Source organism: Zootoca vivipara, chromosome 13, assembly GCF_963506605.1.
Source record: "Zootoca vivipara chromosome 13, rZooViv1.1, whole genome shotgun sequence".
Lineage (NCBI taxonomy): Eukaryota > Metazoa > Chordata > Lepidosauria > Squamata > Lacertidae > Zootoca > Zootoca vivipara.
The window spans coordinates 1,548,789-1,572,677 of record NC_083288.1 but is presented as its reverse complement, the minus strand read 5'-3'; the positions used below and the strand labels follow the sequence as shown (position 1 = coordinate 1,572,677).

At 47.5% G+C, this 23,889-nt stretch overlaps 1 protein-coding gene across 3 annotated transcripts in view; it reads right to left on the bottom strand.

Moving 5' to 3' along the window:
• Positions 1 to 23,889, bottom strand: part of LOC118094381 (beta-adrenergic receptor kinase 2) — a 122,914-nt gene that overhangs the window by 13,649 nt on the left and 85,376 nt on the right. For 2 of the 3 annotated variants that reach the window (XM_035134715.2, XM_035134717.2), the window contains 12 exons: positions 20,968 to 21,046; positions 18,485 to 18,615; positions 16,878 to 16,972; positions 14,894 to 15,001; positions 12,758 to 12,824; positions 11,644 to 11,744; positions 8,915 to 8,981; positions 8,579 to 8,674; positions 7,784 to 7,946; positions 3,567 to 3,703; positions 3,386 to 3,421; positions 1,235 to 1,348 (listed from right to left, as the gene is read on the bottom strand). In XM_035134715.2, the coding sequence (XP_034990606.1) occupies positions 1,235 to 1,348; positions 3,386 to 3,421; positions 3,567 to 3,703; positions 7,784 to 7,946; positions 8,579 to 8,674; positions 8,915 to 8,981; positions 11,644 to 11,744; positions 12,758 to 12,824; positions 14,894 to 15,001; positions 16,878 to 16,972; positions 18,485 to 18,615; positions 20,968 to 21,046 (1,194 nt within the window). The remainder of the gene's footprint in view (positions 1 to 1,234; positions 1,349 to 3,385; positions 3,422 to 3,566; positions 3,704 to 7,783; positions 7,947 to 8,578; positions 8,675 to 8,914; positions 8,982 to 11,643; positions 11,745 to 12,757; positions 12,825 to 14,893; positions 15,002 to 16,877; positions 16,973 to 18,484; positions 18,616 to 20,967; positions 21,047 to 23,889) is intronic. The other variant, XM_035134716.2, reaches the window with a different exon arrangement.

The window sequence follows — 23,889 nt, the reverse complement described above, 5'->3', positions numbered from 1 at the left end:
CCTGTTGTTCCCCACCAGCTTTCTCCATGCTCCTAAAATAACTAGTGGACAGCAGAGCAGTGGAACCCTGCCCTGTGGTGGCAGAAGGTGACCTGCTCAGCGAGAGCTTGCAGGCTTTTCAAGCCTCTGCCACCAAGCCTACCTCTCATAGGTGCCACACCTTTCTTAAAGGGCTAGCCCTCTGGCCTCAGGATGGGTGCTTTCCCTGTGTTTCATAAGTTCTTGCCTTGTGCTGAGCAGGCAAGGCAGTGGCTGAAGTGCTCCATTCCTCAGGCTCAGGGCAAGGTGCTCACGTGGGCCCAGGGTCCAAGTTCTACAAGCCCTGGTGCTGCAGAATCTCCTGCCAGTCCTAAGGGTGTCCGATCACCGCATTGGGTCAGATGTAGGACTGGCTCCTGAGCAGCTGGTGCTGCAGCTGCAGCCTCCATCACCGCTGGCTTCTGATGTCGTGACAATCTTAACGGATGTGAGCTAGAAAAATCCACGGGCCCAAACCATATCTTCAAAATGGGAACATTTAGGAGTACAGAAAGCAGATTGCTGGTCCACCAAGCTCAGTATTATCTACAGTGACTGGCAGCAGCTCCCACATGTGTTGGATGAGGTCATTTCCCCAGCCCTAATTGGCTGGGGACTGAATCTGGGACCTTCTGCACAGCAAATGGGTGCTCTGACTTTCAGCACCTCCCCAATAATACTGGTGGTGGTGGTGGTGGTGAAGGATTACTGGGAAAAAGTGGGTATGCTCTCAGAAATGGAAAGGGCTTACTTAGATAATCAAGTTACAGGTAGGTAGCCGTGTTGGTCTGACGTAGTCAAAACAAAATTTTAAAAAATCCTTCCAGTAGCACCTTAGAGACCAACTAAGTTTGTCATAGGTATGAGCTTTCGTGTGCACGCACACTTCTTCTGTGTGTATCTGAAGAAGTGTGTATCTGAAGAAGTGTGTATCTGTGTGTATCTGAAGAAGTGTGCACGCACATGAAAGCTCATACCTATGACAAACTTAGTTGGTCTCTAAGGTGCTACTGGAAGGATTTTTTTATTTTATTTTTAGATAATCAAAACATGCTCAACTTCCAGGTTGAGGCTGTGTGTGTGTGTGTGTGTGTGTGTGTGTGTGTGTGTGTGTGTGTGCATTTCCTACATTAACAGTTTTGGGTTTTGAACAGTCGGCCCTCCCCACCTCTAAAAAGACCTCCCTCCCCTCATCCCTCAAAGCCACACAGCCTACCTCACACTGCAGGACAAACTGCTTCCCCCCTTTAATTCTGAGCAAGATGCATTTTTTGTCCTTGATCTGAGTTTCTTCCACCGACAAAATTTGTTCCATAGTCAGCAAATTTTGCTAAGGAAGCAAAAAGGAAAGACAGGTTGAATTGAAGTCCCAGCTATAACCACAGCCCTGAGAGTGAAACTGGCCACAACCCTTCCTTGGGTTTCCATAAATTGCTTATGGGGGTGTGTGGAAAGTGGGACTTTGGAAAAGGAAGGAATCTTAGCAGTGGTACAGCTAGCTTCTCTCTACAGAGGAGTGGGCTTCTCTCTGCGAGGAGTGGGCTTCCTCACAAGGCAACTCATAAATGTCACAACATGTGCACAATATCATAAGGGTTGTGGCTTTGTCAAACCAAAGGAAAAGGTGATGTTTTGCTAAGCAAAGGGCCCCAAAGGTCTTCATTTAATTCTTTTTTTATTTTCATGTGGAAAAAAATATCCCTTCCTTTCTTACACTTTTCTGAAAGCTGTTCAAACCCGAGTCCTCATCTCTCCTTGTGTCCCCCTCAAACTTGGGAAAGATCTAAGAAGTATATAAGGGCATTTTGCAGGGGAGGGGGGGTTTGGCCACCAGCGTGCTTCCTGTCCACCCACCCTGTCTTCTCCTGGGCGGGAGAGAGGAGATGCAGCAAGTGGGCTGAGATTGGATTCTGCTTGAGAATCAACAGGGTGGGCCTTTTCCTTCCACAGGGCAATATTTTCCCATAGGGCAGACCAGGGTGGGTGAGTGAAGGAGGCCAAGCTGATGTTCCAAGTTTTGGCATCTAAGCCTAGAAGCAATGGCATACTACTACTTCTTCCTGCTTTCCCTACCATTGCTTTGAAAATTCCTCAATATTTATGGAGAGGGAAAATGGGTGGCAATAATTCCAAGGCATTCCCCTTATGGAGGTAGACCAGGCAGGGCCAAACGGGGCCCTCCAGATGTTTTGGGATTACAATTCCCATCATCCCTAGCTAACAGGACCAGTGGTCAGGGAATATGGGAACTGTAGTCCCAAAACATTTGGAGGGCTAAGTTTGGCCATGCCTGAGGTAGACACACACTTTTTTTACCCCAGGTGGTTCATGAGTATTCAGACAGGAGTGAATATGGCCTTGGTTAGGCATATCTCCCCCCCCCCATTATTTACTGTTAACATTGTTGATTATGTAGCTTTAAGTGAACAGAGTCAGATCAGACGAAGGCTTCTAGTCCACCCTACTGCACTACTCAATACAGGAAATTAAGCACAAGAGCCCCTTGTGCGCAGGCTTTGCACCAAGACATCTGGCTGGAGGAACAGCCCAGCACCCCTCTAGGCAACGTCTTCCTATGGCTCAGCTTTTCCTCATGTTCAGCCCCTGAGATCTACCGTAATACTGCCCTCTGGAGAAGCAGACAGAGCAAGTTTTTTCCCTTTTCTGCGGCTAGCCTGGATGTGTGTCCCAAAGCCCTTTCATGGATAGCTTACCATTTTCAATGGGGCCCAAGGATGCAGAAAGAAATCAGTCATAACAATAATTCTGTATAAACAGCAGGAGTGAAAAGGGGAGCTCTGGTAAAAATCATGGGGGCTGCAAGGGAAATGGGGATGTTCCCAGGTGAACAGATGATTTCCCCTAAAGCAGCAACAAAGATGCTCTCTTCTAAAGCTGCTACAGGGCACATCTCAGGGTCACCCTTACAAAGCAGCAGTTCCCAAAGGCCCAGGACCTGTGACACACTTCACCTGAATCAAAAGCACAAGAAACAGAGCTTCACTCTTGCAACCGAAAAAGGGCCACAAGTGGAGCCCACAGTGGATCTGGGCACACTTCCTGCCTGGTGAAAAAAGAAGTGCCAGATTTAGAGATGTTTTGGGGTGGCTCCCTTAGAGGGTGGTAATTCTTCAGCCTCAAGAGCCAAAGTGCCACATTCAGCCAAAATGATGCCCTCCAGGTGTTTCAGGCCACCAGCCTCGGCCAGCCCAGCTCAGCAGAGCCAGACTGGGAAGAGAGGAGAAGAGCAAAAGGCTCCCAGCTCTGTGGGTTCACAGGAGCTGGATTCACTTCCTCACAGCCTGTCAATCATCCCTGCAGGGGCGGTGCTTTGGGAATTGCTGCTAGGCAGGTTTCATTGCCTTACCCGCTTGCGTCTTTTTGTGTAAGTGCGCCAGGTGTCCTAAACAGGAAAACAAGAAGATTACAGGCTACCTGGAGCACCTGGAGCTTGGCATGTCCCCTCCTGTGTTGGCCCCTCAAGCCTCAGCACACCGGGGAGGAGGCAGGGCACCCACCGCCACCACTGACACCACCTGCCAACTTACACGTGACTCTCCTTCTCCGCGCCATTCAAGCCGGTTTGGAAAGAGGTAAAAATAGCGCCTCTGCCACTGAGTCAGGAAGGGGTTCCCCAGCTTCAGCATGTACCCGTGGATGATGCAGTCCTTCCCCAGAGCATAGTCTGTCACAAGGCAGAAAAAAGCCACCGTTAAGGGGGCAGCTTTGCAGCTCTACAGCTCCATCGGCACAAGGAGCAATTTGCAGAGGAAGATGTGCCAGAAAGAGGTCCCTGGAGGCTACAGTCAGAGGGCCACTCCATACATGCCTCAATTTCCCCTTGTCCATGTAGTAGCATATTCCTCCAACTACTGCTATCACACATTTTAAGAGCATAAGGAGAGTTTGCTGGATTGGGCATCCAGCATCCAGTTCTCACAGAGGCCAGTCAGGTATGACAACAGGAAACCCACCAGCAACACTCTCCCCTCCTGTGCTTTCTAACAGCGTCTATTCAGAAGCACTGCTGCCTCCAGCTGTGCCGGCAGGACATTGCCATCTTGGCTAGTAGTCTTAAAAATTCCCATGAATTTGTGTAATCTTCTTTTAAGCCACCCAGGTTGGTGGCCACCCTGCCTTCTGTGGGAGGGAGTTCCATAGTTTAACTATGCGTTGTGTTTTGAAGGACTTTCTTTCATCTGTCCTGAATCTTCCAACATTCAGCTTCACTGTGTTCTAAGAAAGGGAGAGAAACTTTTCTCTGCCCAATTCTTCATGCTATGCATAATTTTATAAACTTCTATCATGTCACCTCTTTCCCCTAAAGCTGGAGATTCCCTATGCTTTGAAAATCCAAATAGGAAATCTATATTCATTGCATAGGGAATCTCCAGTTTTAGGGAGGAGAAAGTGGGACAGCAGTAGTTGGAGGAGAACCAGGGGCGTAGGAAGGGGGGTGCAATCCGCCCCGGGTGTCATCCTTGAGGGGGGTGACAAAACAGCACACTGTGGGGGTCGGGACACCGCGAGGCCTGGCCTGCAGCATGCCCAAGCTACGCATCTCTCCTGGGAGTGACATGGTGGCTCGCAGCACAGAGCCGCCCCCCGCCGCCCCCCTGGGTGGATTGCTGCAGCACCCCCGTGTGCTGCCCCTGTGTGCGGATCACTGTAACGCTCCCGTGGGTGGTTCTCCCCGCCCCTGCCACTCCAGGTGCCGGAGCAGCCCCTGAGGAGAACTCTGTATGGAGGGGGAATAAAAGGAGGCACAAGAGGGGTTGACAATCCATATTAAACTGAGACTGAGCTATGGACAGGCCCTAATTCTCTGTTCCAAAGTATCTGGCTGAAGTTGCTTTCAAAGGGGCAAGGCAAATTAAGGGAGAAAGAGGGGCCCTGATGTCTCTGTGCCACCACTATGTTGAGAGTCATCCTGCCAACTGCCAGGGGCAACAGTGGGAGAAGAGAGTTGCGTTTGTCTCCTGCTTGGGGGCTGCCTGGTGCAGCCTGTAGGCATCTGGACCCACTGGCCTAATGGGTCCTCTCTGGTCCGATTCAACTGCTGCAGGGCTCTCCTTTTTTCTTTAGAGGAAGGAGAGAGGAAGCAGCAGAAGCAGTAGCACTAGTGGACATCCAATCAGAAAATCAGAGAATCTTAGAGATGGAAGGGCCCTCAGGGTCATCTAGTCCAACCTTCTGTAATGCAAGAATCTCAGCTCAAGCATCCATGACAGATGGCCATCCAACCTCTGCTTATAAACCTCCAAGGAAGGAGAGTCCACCACCTCCCGAGGAAGTCCATTCCACTGCCAAACAACTCTGTCAAAAAGTTTTCTGAATCTCCTTTCTTGTAACTGGAAGCCATTGGTTTGAGTCCTACCCTCCAGAGCAGGAGAAAACAAGCTTGCTCCCTTCATGTGACAGCCCTTAAGATATTTGAAGATGGATATCACATCTCCCCTCAGTTTCCTCTTTTCCAGGCTAAACATACCCACCTTCCTCAAACTCTTCAGGTTTCATTTCCAGACCCCTGATCATCTTGGCTGCCTTCCTCTCCATACACTTTACAGCTTCCAAATAACCTTCTTAAATTGTAATGCTCAGAATTGGACACAGTATTCCAGGTGTGGTCTGACCAAGGCAGAAGAGAACTATTAATTCCCTTGATCTGGATCAGAGGTCAGCAACCTAAGGCCCATGGGCTGGAAACAGCCCACAGGGGTCGTTTATCCGGCCCACGAGCCGCCCCCGAACCAAGCTGCCCGCTCAGCGAGTCCTCACACGCTGCACGGGGACTCTCTTCCGCGGCACTGGAAATCGCTTGTGTGTATGCCCAGATGCCAAAAAACGCTTCTGCACAGGTGTGATTTTTGGCGTCTGGGCATGTGCACAAGCAGTTTCCGGCATCATGCTGTGCCCGCCTGGCTCACGGAAGATCTATGCAGCAGTGATCCATCCCATCCCCAGTAAGCCTTGCTGACCCCTGATCTGGACACTAGACCTCTGTTGATGCAGCCTAGAATAATGTTAGCTTTTTTGCTGCTGCATCACACTGCTTAAGCTTGTGGTCCACCAAGACCCTGAGAAGCCAGGTGCCTTCCATCTTATATTTGTGCATCTGGTTCTTTCCACCTAAATGCAGAACCTGACATTTATCCTTATTAAAATTCATTTTGTTAGCTTGATTTTGAATTCTGATTCTGTCTTCTGCGTCATTAGCTCCCCCTCCTAGTTTGGTGTCACCTGCAAATTCCTTAATCCAAGTAATTTATAAAGACGCTGAACAACAACGGGCCCAGAACAGAACCCTGCGGCACCCCTCTTGTCACTTTTCCCCAGGATGATGAGGAACCATTAATTCAGTCAGTCAACCAGTTACAAATCCACCTAACAGTTACCTCGTTTAACCCACATTTTACCAGCTTCCTTGTGAAAATATCATGGGGGACTTTGTCAAAAGCCTTGCTGAAATCAAGATACACTATGTACACAGCATTTCCCTGATCCACCAATTTTGTAATTCCATCCAAAAAAGAAAACAGATTGGTCTGACATGACTTATTTTTGAAAAACTCATGCTGGGTTTTAGTAATCACAGCATCCTTTTCTAAATGCTCACAGACCAACTGTTGAATTTATCTATTCTAGGACCTTTCCTGGTATTGATGTCAAGCTCACCACTTGGTAGTTACCTGAATGTTACCTGAAGATGAATATTGGAAGATTCGGGGCAAAAGAAAAGTCCTTCACATGGCACATAGTTAAACTATGGAACTCCTTCCCATAGGAGGCAGTGATGACTACCAACTTGGGTGGCTTTAAAAGAGGATTGGCCAAACTCATGAAAGAGAGCTATCCACAGCTAATAGCCAATCTTTACTGGTGCAACTTTATTCTAGTGGCTGATCTGAGATCACAACAATAAAGTTTGATTCTCTGGATACTACCACCATGGTAAGTGCTTCCAAATATCACTGGGAACTGCAGTGTTCTTATGCTTGAATGCTGCCTGCCGGTTTCCCACAGGCATCTGCTTGGTCACTGTGGGACTAGATGGGCCAATGGATCTCCCTATCCTCTCAGGATGGGAGGGCAACAGGGGTGAATGTGAGCAAAATGCAGTTACATGTACCAGAGGGACTTGAGAATCATCAGCTCACACATAGCAATAACCTTCGGATAATGAGCCTCCTGCACAACATCCATTCGCTCCTACCGCTCCACCCCCCCACTGCCTGAAGCCTCCCACCCAAAGACCTTTGCTGCCCTTTGTGCTTCGAAACACAAAATCACCTGCCCTATGCTTTGCTTCCTTTTGCTCAGCACTCCTGCTCTCAGATCCCACTGTAATCCAGCCTCGGTACACACAACAAAAATAATTCCAAATTCATGTCCCATCTAACCCTTCCTTCCCCTTTCCCTTTTGTCCCCTGTGCACTGAATTATAGACTGAAAGCTTCCCCCCAGGGCAGGGATCTGTCCTCTTCTAAAGCGCTGCCCACAATGAGGGTACTATCTAAATAAAGAAACTAACAAGCAGGTCCCCAGTAGCCACAGTCAATCCTTATGCATCTGGGATTCAGCAGGAAGAACTTCCAAGGCCCCTCTCCTTAAGAAGTCAAACAGCAGTGCAAGGGAGCACTAAGAATCCTAAAAAGAAGTCCTTAACAACGGGAGAGCAGAAATCAGCCCCCAAAAACCCTCACACTCTCTGCCATGACTTGGCAAATCCCACCTCACATTCCAGAACCAGAACTGCCTTTGCTACCTTCCTCGTGCCCCAGTTGCTTGTTCTTCGCTCGCTTCCTGGCTTCAATCTTGTCCGTGTCACTGTTCACTGCATCATAAACTGTTTCTGCCACTTCTTGTTGCCAGCGCTCTGAGATGACCAGGGGAAAGTTCTTGTACAGTTCTTGGTCACTATCAAGCAACTGATAAAAAGTGGGCAATACAAGGAAGCAGAGAGAGAGAAGAGACATTACCAAAAGGGCAAAACCAGCTGCCTCCCATCATATCCCTAAAACTGATTGGAATTATGTCTATGGATTAAAAAATACACCATCGATCTGGAGAGGAGGGAGTAATCCTACTGGGAGAAATGGACCTCAAGTCCCAACCTTGTCTTGGACAAAGGCCTTTCCAAACAATTCTTAAAACAATTCTTAACGTTGAATGTACAACTTCCATCATCCTTGACCACTGGCCACACACTGGCTGGAGGTGATGGGAATTGGAGTCCAACAGGTCCCTAGAGGTCATCATGTTGGGGAAATCTTCGAACGGCCCTCCTTGCACTAGCTGGGCCAGTTGAGGACACATCCTCAGCTACATTGCACCTTCCCCATCCATCACCCTCACTTGCAATCACTCTCCCATCCCGTTACGGACCACCGGCAGCCAAGAAGACTTGGCATCTGCCTTCCCGTGGGACCTGTTTAGAGTGGCCTCTTGCACAGGAGGGTCAAACGAGAAGCACAAGAAGCTTCTGGGTGAGCATGGTGGAAATCACAAACAGCCCACCTCCTCTGGTCTCAATGGCTAAAGGAAAATGTGCCCCTCACACCTTGATGCCCTTTGTGTCTTCCTCATCAAAGGAGCCAATGTCAAAAGCATCCGCCGCATTCACTTCTCCCCGCGGAGGAATCAGAGGCGGCGTGTACTGCCAAAGCAAGAGCAGCAGAGTTACAAATTCACAGGCCATGGTGATACAGAGTCATAGTAAAAGGTAGGCTGCCCTTCAGCAGAGCTATCAGGACAATGTGTGATAAGAATTAAAAACAAATAGGGCAAAAATTCAGCACAAAACTACTTCAAACGCCCCATTTGAAGTTTGGGTGCCTCAAAGAAAAAATGTACAAGCATACATAAGGGGAGTGATTAAAAAATAGCAGCAGCTCACCTTTTGCAAGTAGACATACTGCCAGTCAATGCCTTTGAAGAAAGGGTGCTCCTTCACTTCCTGCGCCCTGATGAATGAATTGCAACCAGATGGTGATTGTCTTAGGCCATAATGCTTTCAGGCAGGCCAATCTGCTATGAACACAGAGGGCTCTATATGCCATCTGGCAAACTGTCCTAGCTCAGTATTGTGTACATTGACTTGCATCAGCTCTCCAGAGTTTCAGGCAGGAGACACTCATGGCCAGGGACCTAACCTGGGGCCTCCTGCATGAAAAGCAGGTGCTCTATCTCCTGAGTTACAGCCCTGCTGCTTTAAATATTTTGAAAGGTAGCTCAGGGCTATCTAGGTGCTACAGTGAGGGGGGGGGAGTATTTGATCTCCTGCTAAATTTGCCTGAAGAAATGACCAGTCCATAATTTTACTGGTAGGTTTATTGTAGCTGTGAGAGACAGAATAACCACAGGAAAAACCCCAGCAACCCAGAAGACAAAAGTCAGAAATTGATGTGCATTATAATGAGTGAAATAAGTATTTGATCCCCTATCAACCAGCCAGGTGTCAGGCTACCTGGTATCTTCACTGTATGTAACAAGCTGAGATTAGAAACACCTGCTGTAAGGGAGAGGTTTTACCTGTAATCCCAGCTTGTTACAGCACCTGTACAAAAGACACCTGCTGACAGAAGCAATCAATCTTGCAGATTCCAAAGTAGCCACCATGACCAAGACCAAAGAGTGGTCCAAGGATGTCAGGGACAAGATTGTAGACCTGCACAAGGCTGGACTGAGCTACAAGACTATTGCCAAGCAGCTTGGTGAGAAGCTGACAACAGTTGGTGCAATAATTTGCAAATGGAAGAAACACAAAAATAACTGTCAACCTCCCTCAGTCCATGCAAGATCTCATCTCGTGGAGTTGCAATGATCAGGAGAATGGTGATGAAGCACTACACGGGGGGAACTTGTCAACGATCTCAGGGCAGCTGGGACCATAGTCACCATGAAAACAGTTGGTAACATACTACACCGTGAAGGACTGAGATGTTGCCGAGCCTACAAGGTCCCCTTGCTCAAGACAGGCCCGTCTGCAGTTTGCCAATGCACATCTGAATGACCCAGAGGAGAAGTGGGTGAAAGTGTTGTGGTCAGATGAGACCAAAATTGAGCTATTTGGCATCAACTTGCTGTGTTCGGAGGGGGAGGAATGCTGCCTATGATCCCAAGAACACCATCCGCACCGTCAAACATGGAGGGGGACATATTATGCTTTGGGGGTGTTTTTCTGCTAAGGGGACAGGACACCTTCACCGCATCAAAGGGATGATGGATGGGACCATGTATCATCAAATCTTGGGTGAGTACCTCTTTCCCTCAGCCAGGGCATTGAAAATGGGTCGAGGTTGGGTATTCCAGCATGACGATGACCCATGACAATGACACACGGCCAAGGCAACAAAGGAGTGGCTCAAGAAGAAGCACATTAAGGTCCTGGAGTGGCCTAGCCAGTCTCCAGACCTTAATCCCATTGAAAATCTGTGGAGGGAGCTGAAGGTTCATGTAGCTACACATCAGCCTCGAAATCTTACTGACTTGGAGAGGATCTGCAAAGAGGAGTGGGACAAAATATCCCCTGAGATGTGTGCAAACCTGGTGGCCACCTACAAGAAACGTCTGACCTCTGTAATTGCCAACAAGGGTTTTGCCACCAAGTACTAAGTCATCTTTTGCAAAGGGATCAAATACTTATTTCACTCATTATAATGCACATCAATCTCTGACTTTTGTCTTCTGGGTTTCTGGGGTTTTTCCTGTGGTTATTCTGTCTCTCACAGCTACAATAAACCTACCAGTAAAATTATGGACTGATCATTTCTTCGTCAGAGGGCAAACAGGCAAATTTAGCAGGGGATCAAATACTCCCCCCCCCCTCACTGTATCTATGTCATCAGAGTATCAATCCATAGAAATGGAAAACCAACATATTTTCTCAGGACTGCACTGCTATTTGACAAATTGATCAATATTATTTGCATATGTTCTGAAGCAAACAGCATGCTTCTTTTGCTTTTCTGTTCATTTTTAGACTCTGCACTTCTCTTGTGTTGCAGGGGGCATTCTGTCCTAGGCGAGAGGGAAAGGGAAGGAATGCCTCTTTGGAGACAGGGCTTGCCGTCTGTATTACTTGTATTAGTTATTTTTTAAAACAAAATCTGCAACCAATATATGAAGGGTGTCTTTTCACTGATTAATTTATTCAGCAAGGGCAGCCCTAGATCTTTTGTTGAAGGCTGAAGTAAAACTTCTGAGGGCTACTAACTTCAGCCATGATGGCTACCATGTTCCACCTCCCCTGCCAGAGACAGCACAACCCTGAACACCAGTTGCTAGAAATCACAATGGGGAGAGTGCTACTGTTGCACTCATGGTAACATAATAAGAGCTGGCTGGATCAGGCTCGTGGCCCCTCAAGTCCAGCATCCTCCACTCCCAGTGGCCAACCAGATGCCTGTGGGAAACCCAAGAGCACTCTCCCCTCCTGGCTTACAGCAACTGGTATGGCTGCTGCCTCCAACTGTGGAAGGTCCTGCTTTCTGCCTTCCCAGCAGGGCTTCTGGCTGGCCACTGTGAGAAGAGGAGGCTGGGCCATCTTTAGCCTCCTCCATCTGCTGCCTGGCTCTATGGATGTTCTTAAGGCATGCAGCACTTCTTCTGTCAGTGAGAACTTACCCACTACCCTGGCAGCCAAGCCTCTTGCTCATGTCTCGCTGGAGAAGACCTTCCAAAAGAGACTTGAGTTCAGGGGAAAAGGATTCTGGTAATTCCACATTCTGAGAAGAAAACAGGGCTGTAAGCTCAGTGAGAGTTGAATGGAGTTGCTCAAAGGTTAGGATCCTCCAGACAGGTATCAGGGCCCCCTACCCACAAAAAGACCCCACAGAATCATCTGCAAGCAAAGACGGCAGCAAAAAGGAGGAAGCTGTGGTGTAGGTGAGGCTGAGAGATGGTGACTGGCCTAAGGCCTCCAGAACACTTGTCTGACACTCTAACTACTACTCTCAAGGCTGGCTGGGCTGATGTTATTTATTTAACAACTGCATATACTGCTTCATAGCCAAAGTGGCATAGCAAGAGAAAATGAGACAAAATTCAAAGGCTACTGATTCCAAAAACAATTACGGCCATCACTACAACTACAGAATTAGTTTTCCATAAAACAGTTCAGCCTCCTTTAAAACAAAAAAAATGTCTTCCTGGTAACTGAACTAAGAGCAGCCAAGCACTTTGCAGAGGCAGATTCAGTGGAAGGTTGGATCAATAACCTTGAGGGCCTTCTCTGTGGTGGAAGACCACCTTTGGGGCAGCCTCCCCAGAGAACATCTCTTGTTGCTGCCAAAGGAAGAGTTTGGGATGCTCTAACTTTTAGTATTGCTTCATTAGGCTTTTTATAGAAAGTTGGGTTTTTTTTATAGAAAGGAGGCTATTGCTGCTCTTCATTCATTGTTTTCCAACTGATCTTTCATTTTAATATTATTGCAAACTGTTTTGAGTGATGGCTTGCACCTGAAAAGAAGTATAGTAAATGATTGAAATGAACGAACCACGTCTGGCCAAAGAGTATAACTGCAGAGTAACAGGACCATGATACAAAGCATAGAAACATAGAAAGCTGCCTTACTCGGAGTTAGACCATTGTCCCCTCTAGATCAGGAATATCTCTGCTGGCTGGCAGAGGCTCTCCAGAATTTCAGAAATGAATCTCTCCCATGTCTAACTGGAGAGGTCAGTGGGGATGAACTATGACCCTTCCCACAAACACAACGACAACGTTCAGAATCCTTACCACGGTGAGTGTCATGCGGTCAATCTCATGCTTGTCTTTGGTCTTGTGCTGCCTGAAAGGGCTGTGCCTAGAGAAAGAAGAAAAAATAAAGCACTGATTTGGTGTGTGGGGAAGCAGGGAGAGAAAGGAACGGAAGGAAACAGGGACATGAGCACTAGGGCAGCACATGGGAGAATGGGATTAATAAAATTAGCCAATGCCCTCCGGGTGTTTGGGATTAAAATCTCCCATCAACCCCTGTCACCACAGTTGTATGATCCTGCTGGGGCTGATGGGAGTTGTAGTCCAAAACATATCGAGGTCACCAGTTTGGTAAAGGCTGCATTAAATGCATCCACACACAGAGATGGGATCTGCTCCTTTGGATCAGGACATAGAAACACTTTCATACCAGGGGAAAAGTTTTATATCCTAAACTGTAGAAGAATAAAGCATGTTCCTCAGCTGTCTGAAGTTCTGTGCTATGACATTCAGGAACACCCAAGATGTGGCATGGAACAGATAAATTGTGTGTGTGTTTCTCCAGCCAGTGGGCTACACTTGGCCTGCCAGGCCTCTCCAGCTAGTCCACAAGGTCACTTGGAGCAAGTCAGGCCCACCTACCCTATACCCTACATTAGGTATGGTGCAAGTAAGGGTGGGGCTTGGCCAAAAGCCCCTGCACAGCTTCTGGAGCATTGCACAAAGTAGGCTTGCAGGGCAATCCTACTAGATGCACATGTGAAAGACTTTCCTCATGCTCTTGAACCCAGCACTAAATAGGACTGACCTCACTGTGCATCAGCTGATGCAAAAGGAGGTCAATCCTGCTCAGTTCCAGTAAAGCAAGAGAACTCCTTGCAGGGAACTCTCTGCAGGGAACACACCCAAACCCAGTGCTAAGCAGGATGGAAAGGCCCTGCTGAAATCAAGGTTTTCCTGCTTTTTAGCAGCATGAAAACCCATGCTCGGTCTAGCTGAGGCAGCAAAGTTTCAGCAGTTTCTGTTGTTTTAGAATCAGGAAAGGGTTTGCATTGGAGCAGCTGCTAAAACGAAGGGCTACCCCCTCCTTCATTTTAGCAGTGCCTTGCTGCCTGTGTGGTGCTTCAAAGTCCTGTCCCTGGCACTTCAAAGTGCCAAATAATCTGTCATTGTGACACTAGGTCCGCACCCTGATAGAAGCCTTTGTCAAAGCCACATGTCATTTCCCTAAATACTTGGCTGTTTTGAGAGGCAGGTGTCATTTTGGTGCAACTGTACCTTTCTAAAGTGGTGCATCTCTCTCTATATATATATTTATAATAATAATAATTTTACTAATAAACAAAAGGAACAAAATATAAAGAGCATAAAGAAATACTGTTACATCAGGTTGAAAGCAGTGTATGGTTGGACATTATCAGTGAATTTCAGTGAGTAGCCATTTTTCCATAAACCTGCTAGGCTGGTTCTTATGTATTCTTTTGAAATGTTAAATTAATCACAGTTACTATGGACCAAATTTTCTCAGTCCATTCAGCAGGAGATATTATTTTCCCACAATTTTTGACTATTATATTCTTAGCAGCAGTTATAAAGTTGAACACCATTTCTTTATCATTTTCCAGAATAACCCAGCAGAAATATTTAAAGTTCCAATGGGTATATGCTAGCTAACATATCAAAGATATTAGTCTGTTCATTAGTCTGATCATTTGGATAAAGTAATTAATTCTAGCAATCTATGACCACTGGTTAAACTTGGATTGGAACCAGGATACATATATGAGAAAATGGGTGTTAGATTTGGATCAAAGAATAACCAGGGGAAAATGGAACTTGATTTGGCTTAACTTCCATTCTAATATAATTTCAGCAGACCTAAATGAGAGCTGTTTTAAAAACCCCTATCAATGGTATTTAACATATACATTGAACTTAGTTTCTAAATTAGGATTGGATAAATGTTGGAGGTGTGGATTAAATAAAGCAGATTACATACATATCTTTGGGAATTGTTCTCAAATTCTGGAAATCACATTCTTTTTGCATCTCATCACAAAGCCCTGTTGCTCCAAGGAGCTCCAAACACTTCTCATGTGCACAACAGAAGGCGACAAAGGCTTAGGAGGATTCCCCCCCCCGCAGTTTTGCGTTCCCCAGGATGGTTGGGCTCACCCTCGGAGAAGCTTGAAGAGCATGCAGCCCAAGGAGAACCAGTCTGCGCTGCTGTCATAGGCCGTCCCTTTCTGGAGCACCTCGGGAGCCATGTAGCCATGGGTGCCGCTGTGATTAAGGGAGGCAAAAGGAACGAGTCAGAGAACTAGTGAATGCCTGGCTGCAGTTTAGGATGCTCTGGGGGCGATGCTTGATGGGCCACCTACCATGGTTCATTTCTAAAATCTGCAAGCAAGGAGCAGGGTTACTCATGGACATCCAATGAAGCTGAAAATAGGTAGATTCAGGACAGATAAAAGAAAGTACTTATTCACAACTATGGAACTTACTCCAATGGGAGGCAGTGATGGCTGCCAACCTAGATGGTTTTAAAAGAGGACTGCACAAGTTCATGGAGGACATGGCTATCAATGGCTTCTAGCCAGGATGGCTTGGCTCTGCCTCCAACTATGGCATCTGAATACCAGTTGTAGGAAGAAGCCACAGAAAGGAAGGGGGCTCTTGTGCTCAGGTCTGGGCTGGAGGGTTTTCCAAAAGAGGCATCTGCTTAGCCACTGTGGCAACAGGATGCTGGACTAGGTGAGCCATTGGCCTGATCCAGGAGGCTCTCCTTTTGTTATGTTCTTGAAATTCCCACAACTACTGTCTCTGAACCTAACATTCTTTTGATGCAAAGGGGCAGACGCTTTTGGTGAGAAGGTTCTGCAACAATTTAGTGCCCAAATTATGAAAAATGCTGAGAACTTGGCTAAACTCCAAGAATGAGTTTCTTATTGAAGTAGGTGGCCTTGGAGAAATACTTTGCTGTGCATGTGCTGCCCAAAGAGAGCTGAGATCAAACTGATCTGAGAAACAACCTCCTGGACATGCAAAGCAGGTGCCCTTTCCCTAAAAATAAGCTTAGTTTCTAGTCCTCATAGTTCTGAATTAAATAGTAAGGTGGGAAGCTGTTTTGTACCAAATCAAACCACTGATCCATCTAGCGCCATATTGTCTACACTGACTGACAGCAGCTTTCCAGGATTTCAGACCTAAGACTGATAGTCCAACATGGAGTTGCTGGTGATATTCTGTCTGAAAAGCAGGAACCATAACTCAGCATCAGAACATGTGCTGTGCATACAGAGGGCCTTAGGTACAATCCAGCACCTCCAGGTGAAAAAAGGTCAGGTAGCAGTCCTTATTTATGTAAGTGCCACTTGTTACAAAATGCCTCCAGAGAACTTACCATTAAAGCAGTCTCAACACCTGAGGCCCTGGAGAGCTGCTGCCAGTCAGAGTTAGTGGCCCAATGGCCTGAGCAGGTGGAAGACAGCTTTCTGCATTCCAATAAGAGCAAAACTGACACTGTTACAGGTGCCACATAATACATGTGCCACAATGGTAAGAAATCAATCTTTTAGTGTGGCAGCATGGCACTTTGGAACTCGCTGCCTGTTGACATCAGGCAGGTGCCTTCAATGCACTCTTTTCAGTGCCTACCCAGCCTCATAATGTTGATGGGCATTCTAATCTGTTTTAGCCAATCTCTGATTTTAATCATTTTTTCAATGTTTTAAATAATTGCTTTGTATGATAATTTTTTTGCTTTATTCTTTTTGAGGGTTTGACGTGTGTGTTTGTGTGCATGTATGTGTGTGTGTTTTACAATCAAGCAGCATATGAACAATATATCAAGGCAAAACCTTTCCTCTTATCTGTGGCCTTTTAGAGGGAGTGGGGGGGATATTTTAAATGTCTTTCTTCCCCTTGGTTTTAATGTATGTATGCTGCTTTTTGGTTTGCTTGTTTGGTTGGTTGAAAGTCATTTTGAGTTGCCTTGGCCAAAAAAGTGGCTTATAAATTTAATAAATGACAGCAATATAAATTTTATGAAATAAATAAATAAGTGATAAATTCCATGATAGTAATCATGGTGGTGTTGGCAAAGAAAGCAACAGCAGCACAAAGTGTCAGCCAGAAGCTGTGTTTGCACAATACTTACACACTGGCATGAGGCTTCTTTTTGGAGAAATCGCAAGCCAGGCCCAGGTCAGAAATCCTCACGTGGCCGTGTTCATCCAAGAGGATATTTGCTGGCTAGAAGCACATCAATAAGCACCTGTTACTTAGCAACTGAAACAAAGAAATGTTCGACCAACAGTGTCAGTTCACTAAACTGTGCACATGCTCAATCCAGAAAAAGAAAATGGACTTGCTGGAAAACTAACACTGGCCTGCATCTTTGGCACAGCTGCACCCCCCCCCCAATTTTCATTACCTTTTACATGTTGGGAGCAGAGGGGGAAATGTCAAAATGCTCACAAGCTATGCTAAGCACAGGCACAGACAGAGGGTGAAGAGCTCTTTGAACCCCTGGCAGCATGCAATTTTTTGGCCCACCTTAAGCTAAACCACAGAAAATGGAAAGCTTTACTCAAGCATCAGGGCAATCTAGAAATCCCAAGAGGGTGGAGGGGGTGGCACAGTGGTGAAATGGCTCCTCCACCAGTCTGTGAGAGGCCATGCTTCGGCTTGTGATGTTCTCTGTGTGGTGTATAATCCTGGAAATCAAGGCGTTTTTCCAGCCACTGCTATTCAGGAGCATCACTGCCTCCGACTGTAGAGGCAGAGCATAGCCATTGATAGCCTTCTCTCCTCCATGAATTTGTCCAATGCAATCTTAAAGCCATCCAAGTTGGTGGTCATCACTGCCTCCCTGGGGGAGCAAGTGCCATAGTTTAACTATGCGCTGTGTAAAGAAGGACTTCCTATTATGTGTCCTGAGTTTTACTCTTCACAGTTGTCCTGCAACTCACAAAGCAGGATGGGTGGCGAGACCCACCCACCTGTCACGTTGGACTCTGGGTTGCCCTGATGCATGAACAGGCCTATAGTTTTTTCAGCCACTTTCCCTCTGCCCCATTCCTCCTTTGCCTCTCAGGCCAGTTACAGCAAGCACCTGTGATGAAAATCCCTCACTCCTTACAAAACCAGCCTGCAGTTCCCCACATCCATCTCTGGCACTAGTTGCTATTTATTCATCCCTCAAATCTGTGTGGCACCATGGTGGCATTTTCAGTTGTCCATGGAGTTTTCTTGGCAGGGATACTGGAGTGGCTTGCTAGTTCCTTGCCAGCAAAGGTCCATATAGTTAAAGTTATGGTTTTCCCAGTAGTGATGTATGGAAGTGAGAGCTGGACCATAAAGAAGGCTGGTTGCTGAAGAATTGATGCTTTTGAATTCTGGTCCTGGAGGAGACTCTTGAGAGTCCCATGGACGGCAAGAAGATCAAACTTATCCAATTCTTAAGGAAATCAGCCCTCAGTGCTCATTGGAAAGACAGATCCTGAAGCTGAGGCTCCAAAACTTTGGCCACCTCATAAGAAGAGAAGACTCCCTGGAAAAGACCCTGATGTTGGGAAAGTTTGAGGGCACAAGGAGAAGGGGATGACAGAGGACGAGATGGCTGGACAGTGTTCTCAAAGCCACCAACATTAGTCTGACCAACTTGCGGGAGGCAGCGGAAGACAGGGATGCTTGGTGTGCTCTGGTCCATGGGGTCACGAAGAGTCGGACATGACTAAACAACAACAACAAGGTAAAAGTTACCTTCAAGTCTCTATAAACCACAAAGCGATTGTGCATGTGCTCAAGCCCAAGGATGATCTCAGTGGCGTAAAAGCGCATCTCCTTCTCCGAAAACACTCCATGCTGTGAGAGGTGGTAGTGAAGATCTCCACCTAGAAGTGAAGAGGAGGAGGGAAAGGGCCCAGAGGTCAGTTTACACAGGAAAAACAAGCCAGGCTCAAATTCCATCACCTCCAGTTACAAGAAGGGGAGCAGCGTCAGGACAGGCCTTTGCCAATGAGCCTGGAGAGCCTGCATTGAGCTAGGCAGTCTCCCCATGGCCAGATCCACCCAGTGGGAAGATCCACCCAGCTTCCCTTCTGCTGGTGTTCAGGTAGGTACCTAAGACCCACCCGCTTATCTGGATCTTTAAATGACATTGAAGCTACTTCTAAGAGTGCAATTATCTTATTTTTATCCATAATTTAACTGTGATTTTTTTTTAAATTTTTGACGTCTACGTCTTAAGAAGAGTTGTTTAACTACAGTGGTATCTGGTTTAAGACCAGCTTAGTTTGTGAACAACTTGGAAAAAGAACGCTGCAAACCCGGAAGTAGGTGTTTTGGTCTGTGAACTTTGCCTTGGAAGCAGAACATGTTTTGCTTCCTGTTGAGTGTGTTCCATTTGTAAATTGAGTCTCCCGCTGCTATGGGAAAGCACGCCTTGGTTTAAGAACACTTTGGTTTAAGAACGGACTTCTGGAACAGATTAAGTTCGTAAACCAAGGTACCACTGTAGATTGTTACCCTGTTTAATATTAAACCATGGGGGAGGGAACAGGGTGTGAATATAGGGAAATCCATTAATAGGAAGAGGATGAAGAGGAGGCAAAGAAGAAAGAGGAAGAGATTTTAGGAGCAACCACATTTGCTAGCCTTTCCTGGCCTCTACTTGCCCCCCATGTCCAATCCACATTCAGATCTTCCTATTCCTAGCCTCCACTCAACACTCCCCTTTCCTTCAAAGGTTTTCTTTGTCAATCATTGCAAGTGTTGAGTTGGGGAAATACTTTTAACATATCCAAATCCTGTGCCAGGAAAAAGCTGAATTCTGCTGCCTTCATTGATTCTGCAGTTTAAGCAAAGATGGGCAAGGCTATGGTGGAGCAAAGAGTGACGCAGAACCCCCCAGAACTCTTCCAAAGCAGAGTTTCCTCCTATGCTTGCCTCCAAATCCCCCCCCAAGCAAATGAACACATTCCTCTACACTTAATTGCAGAGTTGCAAGTGCCAATTGGTTTCCCACAATGGAGCGCTGGGAAAAGGAAATGGCTGCCCAATAACTGTAAGCAGTCAAAGCACATCTGGGATGACAAGGTGGGGCTTCTTGAAGCACTCAAGATCCAGCTGCCTTCCTAATCAGTGGCCGAACCTGTCAGGGACTCCAGGACCTTCCCTAAAAACACTGCAGTCCGATGCTGGGAGTGAGTCCAGTGAGCTACTGCTGGGTTCCACCACCATCCTGGCAGCACAAGCCCAGTGTTGGACAAGTAAGAAGACCACCCTATTTCTAGCTCAAGCACTTAAGGGGGAAGTCAACAGACATCAGCATTTCTCTGGAGGCCACCAGCCAGGAAGAAACCCCATCATAGGAAACTACAGGTTTAGGGGGAACCAATGCACCCCTGGTCAGGCCAATGGCCTGACTCTTGCTTCAGAAATTCCCCAGCAGCACAGGAGGATGCCTGCCTGTGTGACAGCGTGAGGCCCCCTACTTCTGAGGGGGACCAAACCCTACTTATGAGGAAGAAGGACTCCTCACATGCCCTGGATCTGGGACCGGGAGGAAAGGAACAGTAAAACTAGCTAAAAAGCTGCTCTGCTAGGGCCTTGCCAGTCCTGAAGCAACACAGCAACCTCTGGATAGCTCCCCAGAGCATCTTGACCCATAGCCTACCAGGCAGCTCTCCTGGGCCTTAGCCACGCAGCAGGGGTGGTGGGAATGGAACAGTGACCAGGACTATGCAAGCTCAGGCCTGAGAACACTATTTAGGCCCAAAGGTAATCAAAGTGGTTCACAATTTTTTTTTAAATGGAACACAACAGAGGGAAGGGACCACACCAGCCTCCCAAGAAAGAGAACTTCATCCTAGCAAAAGCCACTTAAGAGAATGCATGATTGAGGAGAAAAATCTAAAAATTTCAAGCAATGATTCAGTGTTGGTGGAGAACCCAAAGGGAGCCACCTGCCCATCCTTGAGATGCTCTGGAGGACCACCCCCAAACTGTGCTGAAGACCGCCCCCCCCTCATATGTACTCCCAAAATTAACCAAAGAAAGCAGAGTCAGGAACACTGTAATGGCCCTGCTGGATCTGGCCCTGTTTCCAACATTGGCAAGCAGAGCGAGGAGGTGAAAGCCCATGACTGTCCTCCAAGAACGTGCCTCCATTTGCAAAGCTCAGAACTTGGCCCAGCAGTCTGTGCATATTCCCACCCCAAGATCTCCCACTTGATCTTCCTTACCGTTCATCAGGTCCAGAATGAAGCACAGCTTGTCAGGGGTGTGGAAGGCGTACGTCATGCACACAATGAAAGGGCAGTCCTGGAGCGGGAGAGAGAGCAAATGATTTCTGTCAAGCAAGACACTGCCTTCCCGGCCCCTCCTGAATCCAGCAGGTAGGCACAAGGTACAAGTTTCTGGTTTGCTTTCGGTACTAAGAAGCAGCAAACCTTTGGGAGACCAAACAGCCTCTGAAAGAGTTGGATGCTGTGTTGCCTTGTCCTGATTCTTGCCTAGAGGCATCCTTAGTTCACAGAACCATAGAACTGTAGAGTTGGGAGGGACCCTGAGGGTAATCTAGTCCAAACTCCTGCATTGCAGGAACCACAGCTAAAGCATCCAGGACAGGTGGCCACCCCACCTGTTTCCACCACCTTCTCAGTCTGTTCCACTGTCAAATGGCTCTTACCCACAGTAAGTTATTCCTGAAGTTCAGCTGGAATCTTCTTTCTTGTCATTTGAATCCCTTGGATTGCTTCCTGCCCTCTGGAGGAGCAGAAAACAAGCTTGCTCCATCTCACAACCCTTTAGATATTTGAAGATCAAGACCTCTCAGTCTTCTCCTCTCCAGGCAAACTTCCCCCTAAGTTCAAGGGGGAAGAAGAGCTGGCCAGACCTGGGACCTGCCACCAACTGACATCCTCCAGTCCTAGTCTCAGCCCCCTGATCATCCTACATGTGCCCCCAAGTTAAAGGTTTGCCGCATAACCACTTTGAAAAGGAGGTGGAGGCCAAAGGGCTGAGACCCCACCCTCTACAGGCAAGCCATAGGCAGGCCAGGTTGCAGCCTCCTGGGAACCAGCTACTGACTCCCAGTAATGCCTGCACAGCACCACAGGTCAGTCTTCTCCAACCTGGTGCCCTCCAGCTTCCATAATCCCTGGTCGTTGGCCATGCTGGCTGCTGGGGATGCTTACTTGCTGGGAACTGGAATCCAAAATCAACTGGTGGGCGGGCACCAGGCTGGTAAAAGATGCCGTAGGACAGGGGTCTGCAACCTTTAAGACAGAAAGAGCCACTTGGACCCGTTTCCGAAGAAAAAAAATAAACTGGGAGCCGCAAAACAGGGACGTAATTAGAAATCAGAGGGCCCCATAGCAAAATTTGCTATGCCCAATAATCAATGCCCCAAAATGCCATAGAAAATTAATCAGGGCCCCAGTGTACCATAAATCATAATCAGTGCCTGATGTAAATAATAATTAATAATGAGGGCCCAATGTCATCCTCGTCATTATAAAAATAACTTTGAGTTTGGGCTGCCTTGATTACTGGGGACATAGCTGCCAAGTTCTCCCTTTTTTAAAGGGAAATTCCCTTATGCTGAATAGGCTTCCTCATGAGAAAAGGGAAAACTTGGCAGCTATGACTGGGAATGGGCACCAGCAACCACTGCCTTATGAGTTTGGGCTGCCTTGATTACTGGGAATGGGCAAAACTCTGACTCCCTTATTAGGACACCTGCATGGTTTCATGTGTGTTGCTCCCATCAAGTGAATTTATAAAATTTCCTCATATTGAATCAACCCATTGATTAATACATCTACCTCAATCTACTGACCAGGCCGGCAGGAGGCCACAGGCAGGCTGCAGGCAGCAGCAGCAGCAGCAGCAGCAAACACGCGCTCTGAGCCCGCAAGTCTTTTCTGCTGCTGGGCGGGAAGAAGCGCGCCCGTTTAAAAAAACAAATAACTCTGCCCCCGCCCCCGTGAGCCTATTGGCTGCAGAAATGCGGCGGGGAGGGGCTGATGCAGGGAGGGGGCCGACCACGCTCCCCGGGCTGCTAACGTCACCTTGCGTCCTTTTTGCACAGCGCACGCGCACAGCGGAGTTGTGGACTCCGGCGGGTGCCGTGCAGGGTGCAGGCGCACAGCGCGCCGCCGCAACTGTGTGCTCCGGCGGCGGTGGGCACCATGCGAGTATCTGGCGGGAGTGGCGGGCGCCGCCGCATGGCTCAGGCGGTGCATGGCTCGGACGCCTCCTCCCCTCGTATCCGCTCCAGAGCCGCAGGTTGCAGACCCCTGCCGTAGGAGAAACAGATGCCTGCACTGAGGGAGGACAACCGGGCAAAAGCATTTGAGATGGGGCAGGTAGCGGGGCTTGGTGGCTCTTGCAAGGCTCCTGGACAAACTATGTCCCAGCAAGGAAATCCAAGTTCACAAGATTTTTTGAATTATTAGCTGGCTCTCAACAAACTCTCAGTCTTTGTTTTTCCCACAGAATGACGAGACCAGCAGTGGAATATGAGAAGCTTGGCTCAGTCCCACTGTCCATTTAGTTTTCAGATGTACAGTTCACCTCAGAAAGCCTGGCTTATGGATTCATAGAATCACAGAATTGTAGAGTTGGAAGGGACCCTGACGGTCATCTAGACCAACCCCCTGCAACGCAGGAATCTCAACTGCAGGTTTGCATCATAACGCACACCTTAGTCTGCTGTTTCACACAGCGGACTGTTTCAAACTATCCATCAACTGGTGTTCACAGGTAGCTTGAGGTTCCACTTAGCCATCACTGTTATTAGACTTTCCCACCATGAATTGGTCTAACACTCCCCTCCGCCCTTTCAACTTCCTCTAAGCTTGCAGCCATTATGACATCTTTTGGCAGTGCGTTCAACCTCATTCACAGGATCCTTGTGAGGATAAAATTATGTGCAGCTAAATAGAGATGCCCACCCTGGGGCCTTGGGATAAGAGGGGAAAGAAATATAAATGAAGTCATTCCCACACATTGGCCTCAACTTCCCACTACAAATGTAGGCAGCAGGTCTGAAGTTTCTCTGAAGGGACTTGTGTAGTCCTATATAATATCATAACTCTCCTGAAACTCAATGGATGCCTTACAGGAAGGACTCAGTGGCACAGAACATCAGAAGAGCCTGG